At 43.1% G+C, this 16494-nt stretch overlaps 1 protein-coding gene across 2 annotated transcripts in view; it reads right to left on the bottom strand.

Annotated features, from left to right (window-relative positions):
* RNGTT (RNA guanylyltransferase and 5'-phosphatase) overlaps window positions 1–16494 on the bottom strand; it is a 587560-nt gene that overhangs the window by 291372 nt on the left and 279694 nt on the right. For both annotated transcript variants that reach the window (XM_077289743.1, XM_077289744.1), the window contains exon 11: window positions 14211–14375. In XM_077289743.1, coding sequence (XP_077145858.1) covers window positions 14211–14375 — 165 coding nt within the window. The remainder of the gene's footprint in view (window positions 1–14210; window positions 14376–16494) is intronic.

Genomic DNA, 16494 nt, shown 5'->3' with positions numbered 1-16494 from the left:
TTTTTGATAGACTCACTAAATGCTAAAACTGACCTGCCATTATGATTCTCCAGGTCATTACGAGTTCATAGACACCAAACATGTGTAGGTTATTGTTTATTTAAGCGGTGAAAAAAAAATTCCAAACTTTGCTTAAAAAAAAAAATTGCACAATTTTCCGATACCCGTAGCGTCTCCATTTTTCGTGATCTGGGGTCGGGTGAGGGCTTATTTTTTGCATGCCGAGCTGGCGTTGGTGCAGATACGTTCTTTTGATCGCCAGTTATTGCATTTTAATGCAATGTCGCGGAGACCAAAAAAAAAGGAATTCTGGAGTTTCTAATTTTTTTTCTTGCTATGCTGTTTAGCAATCAGGTTAATGCTTTTTTTTATTGATAGATCGGGTGATTCTGAACACGGCGATACCAAATATGTGTAGGTTTGATTTTTTTAATTGTTTTATTTTGGATGGGGCGAAAGGGGGGTGATTTAAACTTTTATATTTTTATTTATTTTTTTCACATTTTTAAAAACATTTTTTTTTTACTTTTGCCATGCTTCAGAAGCTGGCACCACTGGATCGGCTCAGCTACATAGCAGCGATCATCAGATCGCTGCTATGTAGCTGAATTGCAGGCTTGCTATGAGCGCCGATCACAGGGTGGCGCTCACAGCAGGTCTGCATCAGTAACCATAGAGGTCTCAAGGAACTCTATGGTTACCATCCTACCATCCTGATGCACTGCCGATCATGTGACGGGGGTCGGCGATGAGCTGATTTCTGGCCGCGCAGCCGGAAGCAGTAGTTAAATACCACTGTCAGCGTTTCACAGCAGCATTTAACAGGTTAATAGCGGCGGGTGAATCACGATTTCACCCGCCGCTATTGTGCGCACATGTCAGCTGTACAAAACAGCTGACATGTCGCGACTGATGTGGGCTCACCGCCGGAGCCCACATCAAAGGGAGAGACACGACATGCGCTGTACTAGTACGGCGCATGTCGTGAATGGGTTAATAAAGATTCTTTGATGTCAATTTTTTGTAGTCAATTATTCTGTTTTTTTGCTCTCTTGTGTATAATTATGTATTATTGAATCTTAATTTTAAAGTGTCTTAATATATTTTATTATGTTTGTCTTTGAATACTTTTCTTGGGTAATATATCATATTTTGTATTCTTAGCTCTCTTATGAGCAACACATTTATGGTATTTCTTTTCTAAATAGGCGTTTTTTTTTTTTTTCATGTCCTGAATTCGTCTGTGTGTCGTGGCTCTTGAAGCAATGACTCCAGCAGCAGTCCACTCCTTGTAACATAGTAACATAGTTAGTAAGGCCGAAAAAAGACATTTGTCCATCCAGTTCAGCCTATATTCCTATATTCCATCATAATAAATCCCCAGATCTACGTCCTTCTACAGAACCTAATAATTGTATGATACAATATTGTTCTGCTCCAGGAAGACATCCAGGCCTCTCTTGAACCCCTCGACTGAGTTCGCCATCACCACCTCCTCAGGCAAGCAATTCCAGATTCTCACTGCCCTAACAGTAAAGAATCCTCTTCTATGTTGGTGGAAAAACCTTCTCTCCTCCAGACGCAAAGAATGCCCCCTTGTGCCCGTCACCTTCCTTGGTATAAACAGATCCTCAGCGAGATATTTGTATTGTCCCCTTATATACTTATACATGGTTATTAGATCGCCCCTCAGTCGTCTTTTTTCTAGACTAAATAATCCTAATTTCGCTAATCTATCTGGGTATTGTAGTTCTCCCATCCCCTTTATAAACTTTGTTGCCCTCCTTTGTACTCTCTCTAGTTCCATTATATCCTTCCTGAGCACCGGTGCCCAAAACTGGACACAGTACTCCATGTGCGGTCTAACTAGGGATTTGTACAGAGGCAGTATAATGCTCTCATCATGTGTATCCAGACCTCTTTTAATGCACCCCATGATCCTGTTTGCCTTGGCAGCTGCTGCTTGGCACTGGCTGCTCCAGGTAAGTTTATCATTAACTAGGATCCCCAAGTCCTTCTCCCTGTCAGATTTACCCAGTGGTTTCCCGTTCAGTGTGTAATGGTGATATTGATTCCTTCTTCCCATGTGTATAACCTTACATTTATCATTGTTAAACCTCATCTGCCACCTTTCAGCCCAAGTTTCCAACTTATCCAGATCCATCTGTAGCAGAATACTATCTTCTCTTGTATTAACTGCTTTACATAGTTTTGTATCATCTGCAAATATCAATATTTTACTGTGTAAACCTTCTACCAGATCATTAATGAATATGTTGAAGAGAACAGGTCCCAATACCGACCCCTGTGTGTGTGTGAATCTCCCTCAAATTTTTGAATGGCCTTTTCTTAACAATCCATTCAAAGCTGCGGTTATCCCAGTTGCTTGTGCACCTTTTTCTACCACGCTTTTTCCTTCCACTCAACTTTCCATTAATATGCTTGGATGCAGCACTCTGTGAACAGCCAGCTTCTTTAGCAATGACCTTTTGTGGCTTATCCTCCTTGTGAAGTGTGCCAATGACTGCCTTCTGGACATCTGTCAAGTCAGCAGTGTTCCCCATAATTCTGGAGCCTACTGAAACAGACTAAGGGACCTTTTTAATTGCTTAGGAAGCCTTTGCAGGTGGTTTTTCTTAATTATTCTAATTTACTGAGATAATGACTTTTGGGTTTTCATTGGCTGTAAGCCATAATCATCAACATTAACAGAAATAAACACTTGAAATAGATCACTCTCACTTTTTGTATTGAAATAAATTAACATTTTCATGAAATTCTAATTTTGTGAGAATAACTTGTATAATTTTCCCATATTTTGGCCTAGTCATGTGAGGTCTTGTTTTTTGCTGGACAAGTTGATATTTTTATTAGTACCATTTTTGGGCACATTACATTTTTTTGATTGCTTTCTATTCCAATTTTTGGGAGGCAGAATGAACAAAAAACATCAATTAGGATTTGGGGGGGTATGTGGGGGGGGGGGTTATGCCATGTGTAGTAAAATTGATAAGGCAGTTTTATTTTTCAGGTCAGTACGATTACAGCGATACTTCATTTATATAGTTTTTTATGTTTTGGTGCTTTTACAAAAACTATTTTATAGAAAAAAAATATTTTTTCATCGCTTTATTCTGAGAGCTATAACTTTTTTTATTTTTCCGCTGATGAAGCTGTATGGCAGCTTATTTTTTGCAGGACAAGAGGTTTTCAGCGGTACCATGGTTATTTATATCTGTCATTTTAATCCTGTTTTAATCCACTTTTTGTTTGGCAGTATGATAAATCTTTGTTTTTTGCCTTGTCTTTATTTTTTTCATGGAATTCACTAAAGGGGTTAACTAGTGGGACAGTTTTAAAGGTAGGGTCCTTGCGGATGTGGCGATACCAAATAAGTTTTTCTTTTATAGTTTTTTTTCATACAAACATTAATCACTATGGGACTATCACTTTTTGCTGGCTGATCGCCTGTACAGTGGGTCTAAGGCTTCTTTCACACTTCAGTCGTTTGGCGTCAGTCACTTCCGACAAAGTGACGGATCGACGGATCCGTCACAATTGTTGAAAAAACGGATGTAACGGATCCGTTTTTTTGACGGATCCGTTACTCGGGGGTTGTATATACTTTTTGGAGCATGCGCAATTGAAAAAAATTGAAAAAATGGATTGGGGCGACGGATCCGTCTAAATAACGGTTGCGACGGATCCGTCGCCCATAGGTGGCCATTCTATGGAATGACGGACGCGACGGATCCGTCGCAATCCGTCATTTCAACGGAGACAAAAAACGTTGCAATGACCGGCAATGTCTAGATGACGTCCGCTAAATTTTGACGGATCCGTCGCATGACGGATGGAACGGACGACCATCCGTCACAATCCGTCGCTACTGCAAGTCTATGGGGAAAAAAAACGGATCCGTCGAAAAAAAAACGGATCCGTTTTTTGAGGAAAATGGCGGATTTAGACTGACGCCAAACAACTGAAGTGTGAAAGAGGCCTAAGATCCATGTGTGTCACATAACCTTTAAGACTGGCTACAACTGTATCCATCTCCCAGCTGTGAGCAGAACTTTGTAGATGTTTTCTACCAGTAAATTGATACATTCTTAGGCCGGAGTCACACTACAGCGAGATACGGCCGAGCCTCGCAGGTTAAAACCAAGCTCTGGCACCGGCACTCCGGAGCGTAGCGTGCTGCTCCATGTATTGCTATGCGGCCACACGCTCCGCTCTGGAGTGCCGATGCCAGAGCTTGGTTTTAACCTGCGAGACGCCGCCGTATCTCGCTGTGGGTGATCCCGGCCTTACATGCATCCAGCAGAGAAAACAGAAATGTTGAGGATTTAAAGCAGGGGTGGGGAACCTCAGGCCACAGGGCCATTTACGGCCCTCGATGACCTTTTATCAGGCCCCCGAGTAGACTCTCAGGGACCACATTCTTGGGCAGGGAGGTGTATTTTGATTACAACCAGCTCATTAATTTCTCCTTGCCCTGTTAGTACACACATGCAGTGTTCACTACTGAACATTGAAGGGCATGCAATTAAAGATTACATCCTGTAACCAGTGCCAGAGTCAGGATGTACTTTGTGGACGAAGTTGTACGGCCCCTGAAGGATGGTATAAATATCCTAATGGCCCTTGGCAGAAAAAGATCCCCCACCTCTGGTTTAAAGCAACAAATATATTAGAACCTTCCTGTGAGAAACTAAAAAACAACCTTTCCAGATAGTGACAATTTATGCACTGGCTTCACTCTGTCTTCCACAGTTTTGCTTCAGTCAGTAAAATGTCATGCTAAAGCAGTATGTGACAAAGCGATATCTAGCATGACAGATGAACAGTGAACAGACGTTGTAAATAATCATTATTACAATTTATTTCTTAGAAAAGTACCAGATAGCTATGATCTGCCACAATGATTAGCAAGGATGTTTTGTAAAGATGAAACAGCATGTAGGAAAGTTACAGCTATGTTCAATCTCTTTTTACCACTCAGTGCAATATGAGATACACTAAGGGTATGTGCACAGAAAACCCAAAAAAAGAAGAACAATAGAGACTAACTGTCCAATATAAAACATAATATTTTATTATTCACATAATTAAAACACCAATGTATATATACAGATATATGTGGGTATGTGCATACATTGCAGATTTGCCTGTTGAATTTTCTGCGCAGATTCTGCATATATTGGCAGAAAAAGCAGGTAAAAATCTACGCGGATTTCATGCTTTTTTTATGCGGTTTTTCATGCTTTTTTTCATGCGGATAGATGGATAGATAATAGAAAGCTAGATCTATAGATACACTACCGTTCAACACTTTAGGGTCACTTAGAAATCTCCTTATTTTTGAAAGAAAAGCACAGTTTTTTCCAATGAAGCTAACATTAAATGATTCAGAAATACACTATACATTGTTAATGTGGTAAATTATTATTCTAGCTGCAAACCTCTGGTCTGTAATGCAATATCTTCATAGGTGTATAGAGGCCAATTTCCATCAACCATCACTCCAGTGTTCTTATGGTACTTTGTGTTTGCTAACTGTGTAAGATGGCTAATGGATGGTTAGAATACCCTTGAAAACCCTTGTGCAAGTATGTTAGCACAGCTGAAAACAGTTTAGCTTATTAGACAACCTATAAACCTGACCTTCCTTTGAGCTAGTTAAGAATCTGGAACATTATATTTGTTGGTTCCATTAAACTCTCAAAATAGCCAGAAAAAAAGAACTTTCATGTGAAACTCGACAGTCTATTCTTGTTCTTAGAAATGAAGGCTATTCCATGTGAAAAACTGCCAAGAAACTGAAGATTTCCTACAACGTTGTGTACTATTCCCTTCAGAGGAGAGCACAAACAGGCTCTAACCAGAGTAGAAAGAGAAGTGGGAGGCCCCGCTGCACAACTGAGCAACAAGACAAGTACATTAGAGTCTGTAGTTTGATAAATCGACGCCTCACAGGTCCTCAACTGGCAGCTTCATTAAATAGTACACGCAAAACACCAGTGTCAACGTCTACAGTGAAGAGGCGACTCCGGGATGCTGGCCTTCAGGGCAGAGTTGCAATGAAAAAGCCATATCTGAGACTGGCTAGTAAAAGGAAAAGATTAATATGGGCAAAAGAACACAGACATTGAACGGAGGAAGACTGGAAAAAAGTGTTATGGAAAGACGAATCCAAGTTTGAGGTGTTTGGATCACACAGAAGAACATTTGTAAGACGCAGAACAACTGAAAAGATGCAGGAAGAGTGCCTGACGCCATCTGTCAAGCATGGTGGAGGTAATGTGATGGTCTGGGTTGCCTTGGTGCTGGTAAAGTGGGAGATTTGTACAAGGTAAAAGGGATATTGAATAAGGAAGGCTATCACTCCATTTTGCAATGTTTCAACTCTGCTGGCATCACGGCATGGCATCTCACCTCTCACACTATCTTACCCACTGCTCCAGGTCATGATGTGGTTTCTGTTTCTTGCTATCTCCATATTCTGTGCCTCTGCTCTCGGCATGCTGTGTGCATAGGGGGGCGGCGCCTGAACTCTCTGGTTCTTATAGGAATCAGGTGCACCTGTCTAATCTGTTCTTGACCAATTACCAAGAGGCCTTCAGTATTTAGTGTAGCTCCACCCAGTGGACTGGGCCTGTGCAATGTGTTAGTTCAATTTGTGTTTAGCTTCTGAGTTGCCAGGCCTTGCTCTGTGTTACTCCCTCTCTAGACGTTTTTCTCCTTGCCTTGCCTTGATCTTGTTTGTCTGCCCTCCAGGAGGCTGTATATCCTGGTCCCCGTCTCTTTGTTCTTGTTTCTTGTCTTGCTCCATTACCTTGTCTGAACTTAGTCCTATCTCTGTCTCCTTGTCTGTTGCTTCCCTCCCTGCCGTGTCTTTCCTTGTGTTCTCAGTCCGCTTATGCTCCACACTCTTGCGGCTCTGCCTGCTCGGAACCCTTGTGACTTTGCCTGGACTCCGCTCTCTTGCAACTTTGCCTCTGCTCCGCACTCCTGCTGTTCTGCTCTGTTCTACTTTGCTCTGCTGCAGAGACCTCTTGCTGCAGCTCCTCTCCGCATTCCTTGCGGTTCCGCTCTGCTTAGCTTTTGCTGCTGCAGAAACCTCTTGCTGCAGCTCCTCTTTTAATTCCTTGTGGTTCGGCTCTGCTCAGCTTCTGTTGCTGCTCCCTCTCCTAATGCTCTACTATGCCTATCCGCAGCCTTGCGGTTCTCTTCCTGTGTGAACAGGTCCCAACCTGTTCCTTCCCACTCCATTCCTTCCTGCTTGTTATCGTACCTGCATCTCCTGTGTGAACAGGTCCCAACCTGTTCCTTCATACATCATATCCGTACCTGCACCTCCTGTGTGAACAGGTCCCTACCTGTTCCTTCATACACCACACCAACCTGCCCTGTGTCTCTGCCGTGCCTGCCAGCCAGCCCTGTGTCTCTGCCGTGCCTGCCAGCCCTGTGTCTCTGCCGTGCCTGCCAGGCCCTGTGTCTCTGCCGTGCCTGCCAGGCCCTGTGTCTCTGCAGTGCCTGCCAGGCCCTGTGTCTCTGCCGTGCCTGCCAGGCCCTGTGTCTCTGCCGTGCCTGCCAGACCTGTGTCTCTGCCATGCCTGCCAGACCTGTGTCTCAGCCATGCCAGCCTACTCGTCTGAGTTTCAGCCGTGCTCATCTGCTAGTCCTGCCTGATGCCCGCACCAATCCTGGTGTTTCTGTTTCCCAAGTGGGATCAGCAGCCACAGCCAGACACCACCCTGGAGTAGCACCTGGCAGCTGCCTGCCGCACAAGCCTGACTTCACCATCAGAGGCTCCAGTGAAGACCAAGGAAGCTGTCGTAGTCACGCCCCTTCCAGGGTAGTCTGGTTCGTGGCACAGTGGGGCCACAAATCCCCCCGAGGTCACATCCACCAGTCAGGGCGTGAGCGTCACATGCATTGCCATGCCATACCCTGTAGACAGTGCTTGATTGGAGCCAATTTCATCCTACAACAGGACAATGACCCAAAGCACACCTCCAAATTATGCAAGAACTATTTAGGGAAGAAACAGGCAGCTGGTATTTTATCTGTAATGGAGTGACCAGCGCAGTCACCAGATCTCAACCCCATTGAGCTGTTGTGGGAGCAGCTTGAACGTATGGTACACAAAAAGTGCCCATCAAGCCAAACCAACTTGTGGACGGGGCTTCTGGAAGCATGGGGTGAAATTACCTCAGCAAATTAACTGCTAGAATGCCAAAGGTCTGCAATGCTGTAACTGTTGCAAAGGGAGCATTCTTTGATGAAAGCAAAGTTTGAAGGAGAAAATTATTATTTCAACTAAAACCCTTTTTTTCAAACCTTGTCAATGTCTGGACTAGATTTTCAATTAATTTGGAAACTCATTTGATTAATAAAAGTATGAGTTTTCATGGAAAACACAAAATTGTCTGGGTGACCGTAAACATTTAAACAGTAGTGTAGATAGAAAATAGATGGATAGATAGATGATAGATAATAGATAGATGATAGATAATAGATAATAGATAATGCTAAGCCTGATGTTTAGTAATAAACATAATAAAATGGTACATAAAGAGATAAATAAAGGCACATACTCACAAAATCTGCATTAGGCCGGGGTCACACTTGCGAGAATCTCGCACGAGTCTCTCGCATCAATACCCGGGACTGTCACCGGCACTCGGACTGGAGCGTTCAGATGCATAGAAATACATGCAGCCTCACACTCTGGTCCGAGTGCCAGTGGCAGTGCCGGGTATTAAGGTGCGAGACTCGTGTGAGTTTCTCGCAAGAGTGACCCCGGCCTAATGCAGATTTTGTATGTGTGTATATAATCTTATATATGTTAAAGTGTTAAATAAACAGACTTTTAATGAAATAAAACACTACACATTTTTCCCATCCTTATTGTTCTGCCAATCCATGCAAAGACCTTGATCCTGCAAAAAATAAAGTAATAAACCAACACAAATACTCCCTGGTCCGATGTAGTCCATTTAATAATGACTGTCCTGCGATGATCTCCCCTATAGAGCTGTCACACCATTGAATACATAACACACTGCGGGGCGGGATAGGGGCCTCTGCTACACGAAGGCGCCGGTGACGTCACGACAAAGAGAGGAGGCGGCACCCAGAGGAGAGAGGGGGGTGATGGACGGCTGCGAGGCGGTTGAGTCAGGGGGAGAAAACACACCTTATGAATCAGCAAGGAGGTTGTACTCTTTACAATACCCCTATATGTCCTCTCTATATAGATCTCAAAATAGCCAAGAGAGACAAAAATAAACTAAAACATAACTTTTAATATGTATATTAATATTAAAACTAATGGATAATCCACAACATGACATAACAGTAATAAAGTGCAAAATAGTGCTCAAAGTTACCAGTGCTCAATTAAAAAAATGGTCTCATCTCACCAAATTTGTAGTCTCTTTCTGCTGGTTGCCTGCATGCAGGAGCACATAAATCAGTTATATGGTTCAGGGAAAAGGGAAGAGTCATCTATTGCAGTGATTTTCAACCAGTGTTCCGCGGCACACTAGTGTGCCGCGACACATGGTCGGGTGTGCCGCGGGGAAAGTTCCCCAAACTATGGTGCCCGACCCATGACGCCTATGTGGCGTCATGGAAAGATCGCGTCCCTGCAGATCGGGTGAAAGGGTTAACTCCAATTTCACCCGATCTGCAGGGACAGGGGGAGTGGTACTTCAGCCCAGGGGGAGTGGCTTCACCCCCCCGTGGCTCTGATTGGCTGTTGAAAGTGAAACAGCCAATCAGAGCGATTTGTAATATTTCACCTATGAAAATGGTGAAATATTACAATCCAGCCATGGCCGATGCTGCAATAGCATCTGCCATGGCTGGAGACCCCGATCTGCCCCCCCCCCCCACCGCCACCGATCGCCTCCCCAGTCGTCCTTTCTGCCCCGATCTCCTGTCCGCTCCCCTCCTCCCTCCTGTCCGCTCCCCCGGTCCTCCTGTCCGCTCCCCCGGTCCTCCAATCCCCCCCCCCTTGTTCCGATCCCACCCCCCCATACTTACCTAGCTCCCATGTCCCTCCCGGTGTCCGGCCGTCTTCTCCATGGGCGCCGCCATCTTGGAAAATGGCGGGCGCATGCGCAGTGCGCCCGCCGAATCTGCCGGCCGGCAGATTATTTCCTGTACATTTTGGTCGCTGTGATAAGTTCTATCACAGCGATCAAAATAAAAAAAATAGTAAATAAACCCCCCCCTTATCACCCCCATAGGTAGGGACAATAATAAAATACAGAAAATATAATTATTTTTGTTTTTACATTAGGGTTAGGGTTAGGCGTAGGGTTAGGGTTGCACTTAGGGCTAGGGTTGCACTTAGGGCTAGGGTTGCACTTAGGGCTAGGGTTGCACTTAGGGCTAGGGTTGCACTTAGGGCTAGGGTTGCACTTAGGGCTAGGGTTGCACTTAGGGCTAGGGTTGCACTTAGGGCTAGGGTTGCACTTAGGGTTAGGGTTGCACTTAGGGTTAGGGTTGCACTTAGGGCTAGGGTTGCACTTAGGGCTAGGGTTGCACTTAGGGTTGCACTTAGGGTTAGGGTTGCACTTACGGCTAGGGTTGCACTTAGGGTTGCACTTAGGGCTAGGGTTGCACTTAGGGCTAGGGTTGCACTTAGGGCTAGAATTACGGTTGCAATTAGGGTTAGGGTTGGAATTAGGGTTAGAATTAGGCTATGTGCACACGGTGCGGATTTCCACCATTCCTGCCAGGATATCCCTTTTGTGTTTATCGAAACAGGCCCAGGTTTCACACTGAGTGAGTATAAATACATTTAGAATCTATATTATTAACTATATGTAGAATATGTACTGTTTTAGTGTCATTTTGTGCCATTTTGGTTGGTGGTGTGCCCCGGGATTTTTTAAGTATAAAAAGTGTGCCGCGGCTCAAAAAAGGTTGAAAATCACTGATCTATTGTACCCCAGTCGTGCCCCTGCAGTGCTCCTGCCCTTACAAGGACAGTCCCCAACTAAGGCTAATAAATTGTGCCCACCAAACCATGTAGGATCTCCCTACGCGTTTCCTCCCCCATTTATCCTTACCATACACAGAGACAGTCCGAACCTGAAACTGGGGTGACTGTACAACTGAGCTACCTGCCAATGCAGGAGCTCTTGAATTCCCACAATTTTTACATTTACATGTTCTGTCCCCTGATGCATTCCTTGACATTAGTCTCTGGTTTAAGGGCAAAAAAATGAAAACTGAAAATTGCAACATTTTAAAAATTTTCACCTAATTTCCAATATTTTCACATATAAATGCAAGTTCCATTGCCGGAGGCCGAGCACGTCAAGTCAGAATGTAGCCGGAAGTATGAAAATTACATACTTGTAGTCACGTGGGTGGACGCTCTCGCTGCTCACAGCTGAGAATCCCAACAGCGTGCAATGACTTCAGTCACAGAACGTTATTGGTGATGTGCAGTGAAACAGGGTGTACACTTCCTGGCCTCACCGATGCACTGCGCTTGGCCAGGGAGCCAGCAGTCATGTCGGACTCAGCCAGCCACAAGAGCTCCATGCATCCCTAATATACCACAATGAAACACCCATCTCGCTGGTGGGCTATGCGTTTCATTGTTTCATTGGAGGGTCTTACAGACCTCTGCCAGTGTGGCGGAGATAGCTTCCCTTTAATTAATTGGCCCCTTCATGTTTTATTCCAGCCTATGAAGGCTTTCCGGACAAAGATCGATAAGGCTACTTTCACACTAGCGTTAACTGAATTCCGTCACAATGCGTCGTTTTGCCGAAAAAACGCATCCTGCAAAAGTGTTTGCAGGATGCGTTTTTTCACCATTGATTTACATTAAGCGACGCATTGTGACGGATTGCCACACGTCGCACCCGTCGTGCGACGGATGCGTCGTGCAGTGGCGGACCGTCGGGAGCAAAAAACGCTACATGTAACGTTTTTTGCTCACGACGGTCCGCTTTTTCCGACCGCGCATGCGCGGCCGGAACTCCGCCCCCACCTCCCCGCACTTCCCCGCTCCTCACAATGGGGCAGCGGATGCGCTGGAAAAATGCATCCGCTGCCCCCGTTGTGCGGCGGAGACAACGCTAGCGTCGGGAACGTCGGCCCGACGCACAGCGGCGGGCCGAGCCCGACGCTAGTGTGAAAGTAGCCTAAGTCTCTTTGCAGTTTAATTCCTCTTCTATGAATAGAAGTCAAGCCCACACCACACCAACAGTCTATCGTGGCGAACTGCAGCCCCTGGCTACAAAATGCCACCAACAGGGTAACTGCAGCTATAAGAGGCCATATACAGGTGATGTGTAATGTACAGCTGCATATGTGGAATGGGAGATGCCCCTTGCTGTGGTTCTCCTCACTAGTCAATAGCGGGGTCCCAAAATACTCTGTTATGATGTCTCCATAACACTCTAGGCAGAAAAACAAGTATGACACCATTGTACATATAAACATTTCATCAGAGCAAACAAGTAAAATCAACAAACTATTAGTCTATAAATACTACAGCATAAAAATACGATACGACAAGAAAACACAGTGTCTACGGAGACCCTTATCTCTCATCAGCCTCATCATTTACTGGGATGAAACATGATCATCATTGAGAGAAGGATTCGGCTATCTTTCCTGATCTGGCCTGCTCTTTGGGAGGCTGACAAGTGTCTGCAGGCAATTGTTCCTCTCGACAGTGTTAGAGAACCACGACTTGTACTCATTTTCTAGCTTGACTCTAAGACAGCGAACAGCCTAGAAATGGGAAGTTTTCATGTCAACACGAACAGGAAAAAAATGATTTTGGATGATAACAGAGGATTTATAGTCTTAGTGCCTGTTATCTGTCATACAATTAAGGTTTCTAAACTTTTTTTTTTCCCGTTCAGTGCTAGAACTACTGATCTGTGAAATTAGAAATATTAAAAAAGGATTTGTCCGACAAGAGCAGACTGCTAATAATGTCAAGTCTGGTGTTAGATGGCTTCTAACAACGCAGCACAAGTATTGCTAGTTTTCTGGATGAATGGAGTTGTTGTTTAAAAGAACAAGAGTCAGGTAATTCAGTCTTCGCAAAATTGACATAAGTGACAAATGTGCCATTGCTTTACCCATTCTGGGACACACAAGTTACTGTTTCATTTATATTAACTATTATAATGCTGTAGATGCAGGAAAGATTAGGATTTTTACGCTGGCCACAAACCACCAGAATACTTTGCCTGTTATGGTTATTTATTGCATTGGTACTTTTTGCCCCCGGAACACAAGTGCCAACACTGCTGGTAAGTATAGGTGTATTTAGATTAACAGGGTCAAACATGAGGAATCAGGTGGGGGTTGTCGTGGTAGTGGACAACACCTTTAATTTAATTATGTGCTAAAAAAAACTGTATGCAAATTACTTTATTTAAAAATGATTATTTAAAAATGAGGTTGTCTTGTTCAGTGACCATTTAAAAGGTCTGGCCTTGACACTTTCCATCTTGTGTAGCAATACCTTTACCTGCTTAAGCTACGATCACAACCAACCATTTTTTCAGAGCTGCAGCATGTGAATTCTTTCAGCGCTTTTCGCCCATTCAAATGAGGAGATTAATAGCAAGTGAAAATGCATAAAAAATTTACACAAAAAGCCTAGAAAACCATTTGTAGTATTATGCAGCGTTTTTCCTAACACTGACTTTTGGTGCTGGAAAATATACTGCAAATATTCAGTTTGTGGACATATCATACATGTTAAATGCAAACTGTGCAAAACGCCTATCGGCTGTATCCAATGGAATCATTGTAATGGATATGTAATAGGACATATTCATAAAAATAATGTTATTAGAATCCATGGGGAACTGCTACCACTGTTAGGCATCTGTCCAACATGTCCATCAACCATGTCATCTGTTTAATGAATATGTCACAAAAAACTACTGAAAAGCTCAAGATATATTGGTTAAATGGATGTCTTCAATGTAAGTCATACAGTGGAAATGTTGGGCTACTATGCTATTATGTTTTTAGTATACTGACATATAAAAAGTCAAAGTGCTTATAATCAAGACCCTTTTAAATGATTCTAGATACACACTGATATAACAGTGATGCTACTGCAAACATAAGGGAACCACACTTCTATACATATCCTAGATATGGAAGAAATAATGTGAGACTTTTTCCATTTTAGGTCATATACATACCTTTCTTGCTGCGTTAATATCAAAAAATGGCTTATTCCGAACACTAAAAGGTTCCTGCGTTTTATCTATATGTCCAGTCTTCATTTTTTCATGTCTGGGAAAAATAATCTCCTTTTCAATGCAAGCCAAACGGATGTTAAAGTCGCATTCCCCAACAGGTTGACCCTGAAAAATGACAAATTGGGCAATTAAAAAGAAATCTAAAGGCTTAGCAGAATAGACAAGACAAGGAAAAATGTTGCAATGTGTTGACCTTTGGGAAGGAGAACAAAAACCTAATTCTAATAGCAGAATTGAGGTGCTCCATAGTGGACAAAGACACTATCATGAAAAATAATAAAGCGGCTTTCAAAAAATATTTAAAGTATCCAATAAAAGTGTACGCCATTAATTTCAACCCAACTTAACTAAAACACAACCCACAATGACCGATACATAAAAGGCCTTCAGATCACGCTTCACTATAGACTACAGAGTTGAGAGAAGGCGCAATAAATCAGAACTACCACTGTTCTATAAATGTTTACAAAACATCTTTCACTTTGGACTGGTTTTCCTGTTAATTTCATAGAACGTCTTTATTTATTTGCTAAAACCCCAAGAATACTTTTTGATCAGTTAAATCTCAAGTTGCTAGCTTTGATCTTAGGAGCTAACTACTCGCCACAGCCTAAGCTAAAACCTTATAGGTTTCACATTCAGCATATATTGCTTCAATCACACATCCTTGACAGTCTACAAAAATATGACATGTAATGGCCGCGCTCATCTCACTGCAGAGCTGTGTGTGATTATAACTGACACATCTGCCGGTTCCAGCTGACAGTAATATTGTGTTCGTTACATGTCTCACGCTGGTAATAGCCCCTTTTATTTACCATAAGTTCTGGAGGCAGATTCTTGCAAATCAGTGCCAGACCCATCTGGCTCTGAACAGCTCATTTACATGTAAGAAAAACATGGATTTCTCTGGAATAAAACAGTGGATCGTAGATATAAAGGTATCAAATTATTCAGCTTCCTATGACCTACATACCAATATGTAGGTCATATTGACTTAGGAGGATTGATCCTACTGGCAGATTCCCTTTAAGTGAACAGATGAGTTTAAAAAAAACAAAAAACAAAACATAAATTTTTCACTGCTTAATACTAGGAGAAGCTTGAGAAACCGCAATTGCCGGTAAGTTTTTTTGGCATAAAAAGAAGCAGAACTGACACACTGTCCAAACATTGATGAAATTGCTACCAATTTTATCCAGTTTACTGATGAAAATCTGTCTGCTTTCATTTCATGTTCAAGAGAAAAAACTGATGCATGAAGGAAAACTAAACTGACGCGGAGTTTTTTGTAGTGCTACCGATTGAGGAGTTTGTTCAATTGGGTACATTTACAGCCAAGTGATGGAGCCGTGTAAATATGCTCTGTCGATGGAAAAAGTTAATTTTTATAGCTCTCAGAACACATTGATGAAAAAAGCTGCTTAAAAAAAAATAAAAAATCAGTAATTAAATCTTTATCTTATTTCAGATTTTTATTCTTCAACATGAAGTGATTTCAGAATGTAGTTTTCTCCACTTCATTTGGAAAGTTATATGCTATTAAAGGGGACCTGTCAGCAGGATTGTGCACAGTAAGGCTGCTTTCACACATCAGTTTTTTGCCGTCAGGCACAATCCGTCAAATCTTGAAAAAAAAAAAAAGAACTGTTACAGATTGTGAAAAACTGATGTGACAGATCCATTTTTTCAAGGATCTGACTAGCTGATCCAGCTAATTGAATCCCAAAAAATTGTAGCATGCTCAGTTAAAAAAACAGAATCCGTCGCCGGATTCTGTCATTTGAAGGATCTGGCGCCATAGGGTTCCATTGTAGCAAACGACGGACGCAAAATTTTGCGTTTCTGTGTGGGCGCCGCACACCTCAAATCGCTGCCTGCGGACACATCAGCATACAAAGCATGTCCCTGCGTACCCAATGTTAAAGATAGGTACGCAGGGAAATGCTGGACGCAGCCGGAAGTAGGCGGAGCCTGGGCAGAGCTTCAAGGAGGAAGCAAGGAGGAAGTAAACTGCCATCAACAGCGCACAGGAACGCAAGTCTGAAACCAGCCAAAGTAATACCCGTATTTTTCAGTCACCCATGACAGTACCACAAGAGAATTACAGAGACTTGTAGTTACTTAGGGAGGGATCACGGCTTCTCCCGAATGTGAGGTCAGAGGAAGAAGACAGATCTAACCTATAGTGTCTGAAGAAAGTAGAAGGAGAGGACCAATTGGC

The sequence above is a fragment of the Ranitomeya variabilis genome, chromosome 2 (genome assembly GCF_051348905.1).
Source record: "Ranitomeya variabilis isolate aRanVar5 chromosome 2, aRanVar5.hap1, whole genome shotgun sequence".
Classification (NCBI taxonomy): domain Eukaryota; kingdom Metazoa; phylum Chordata; class Amphibia; order Anura; family Dendrobatidae; genus Ranitomeya; species Ranitomeya variabilis.
The sequence above is the reverse complement of the archived record's forward strand: the minus strand, read 5'-3'. Positions and strand labels throughout refer to the sequence as shown.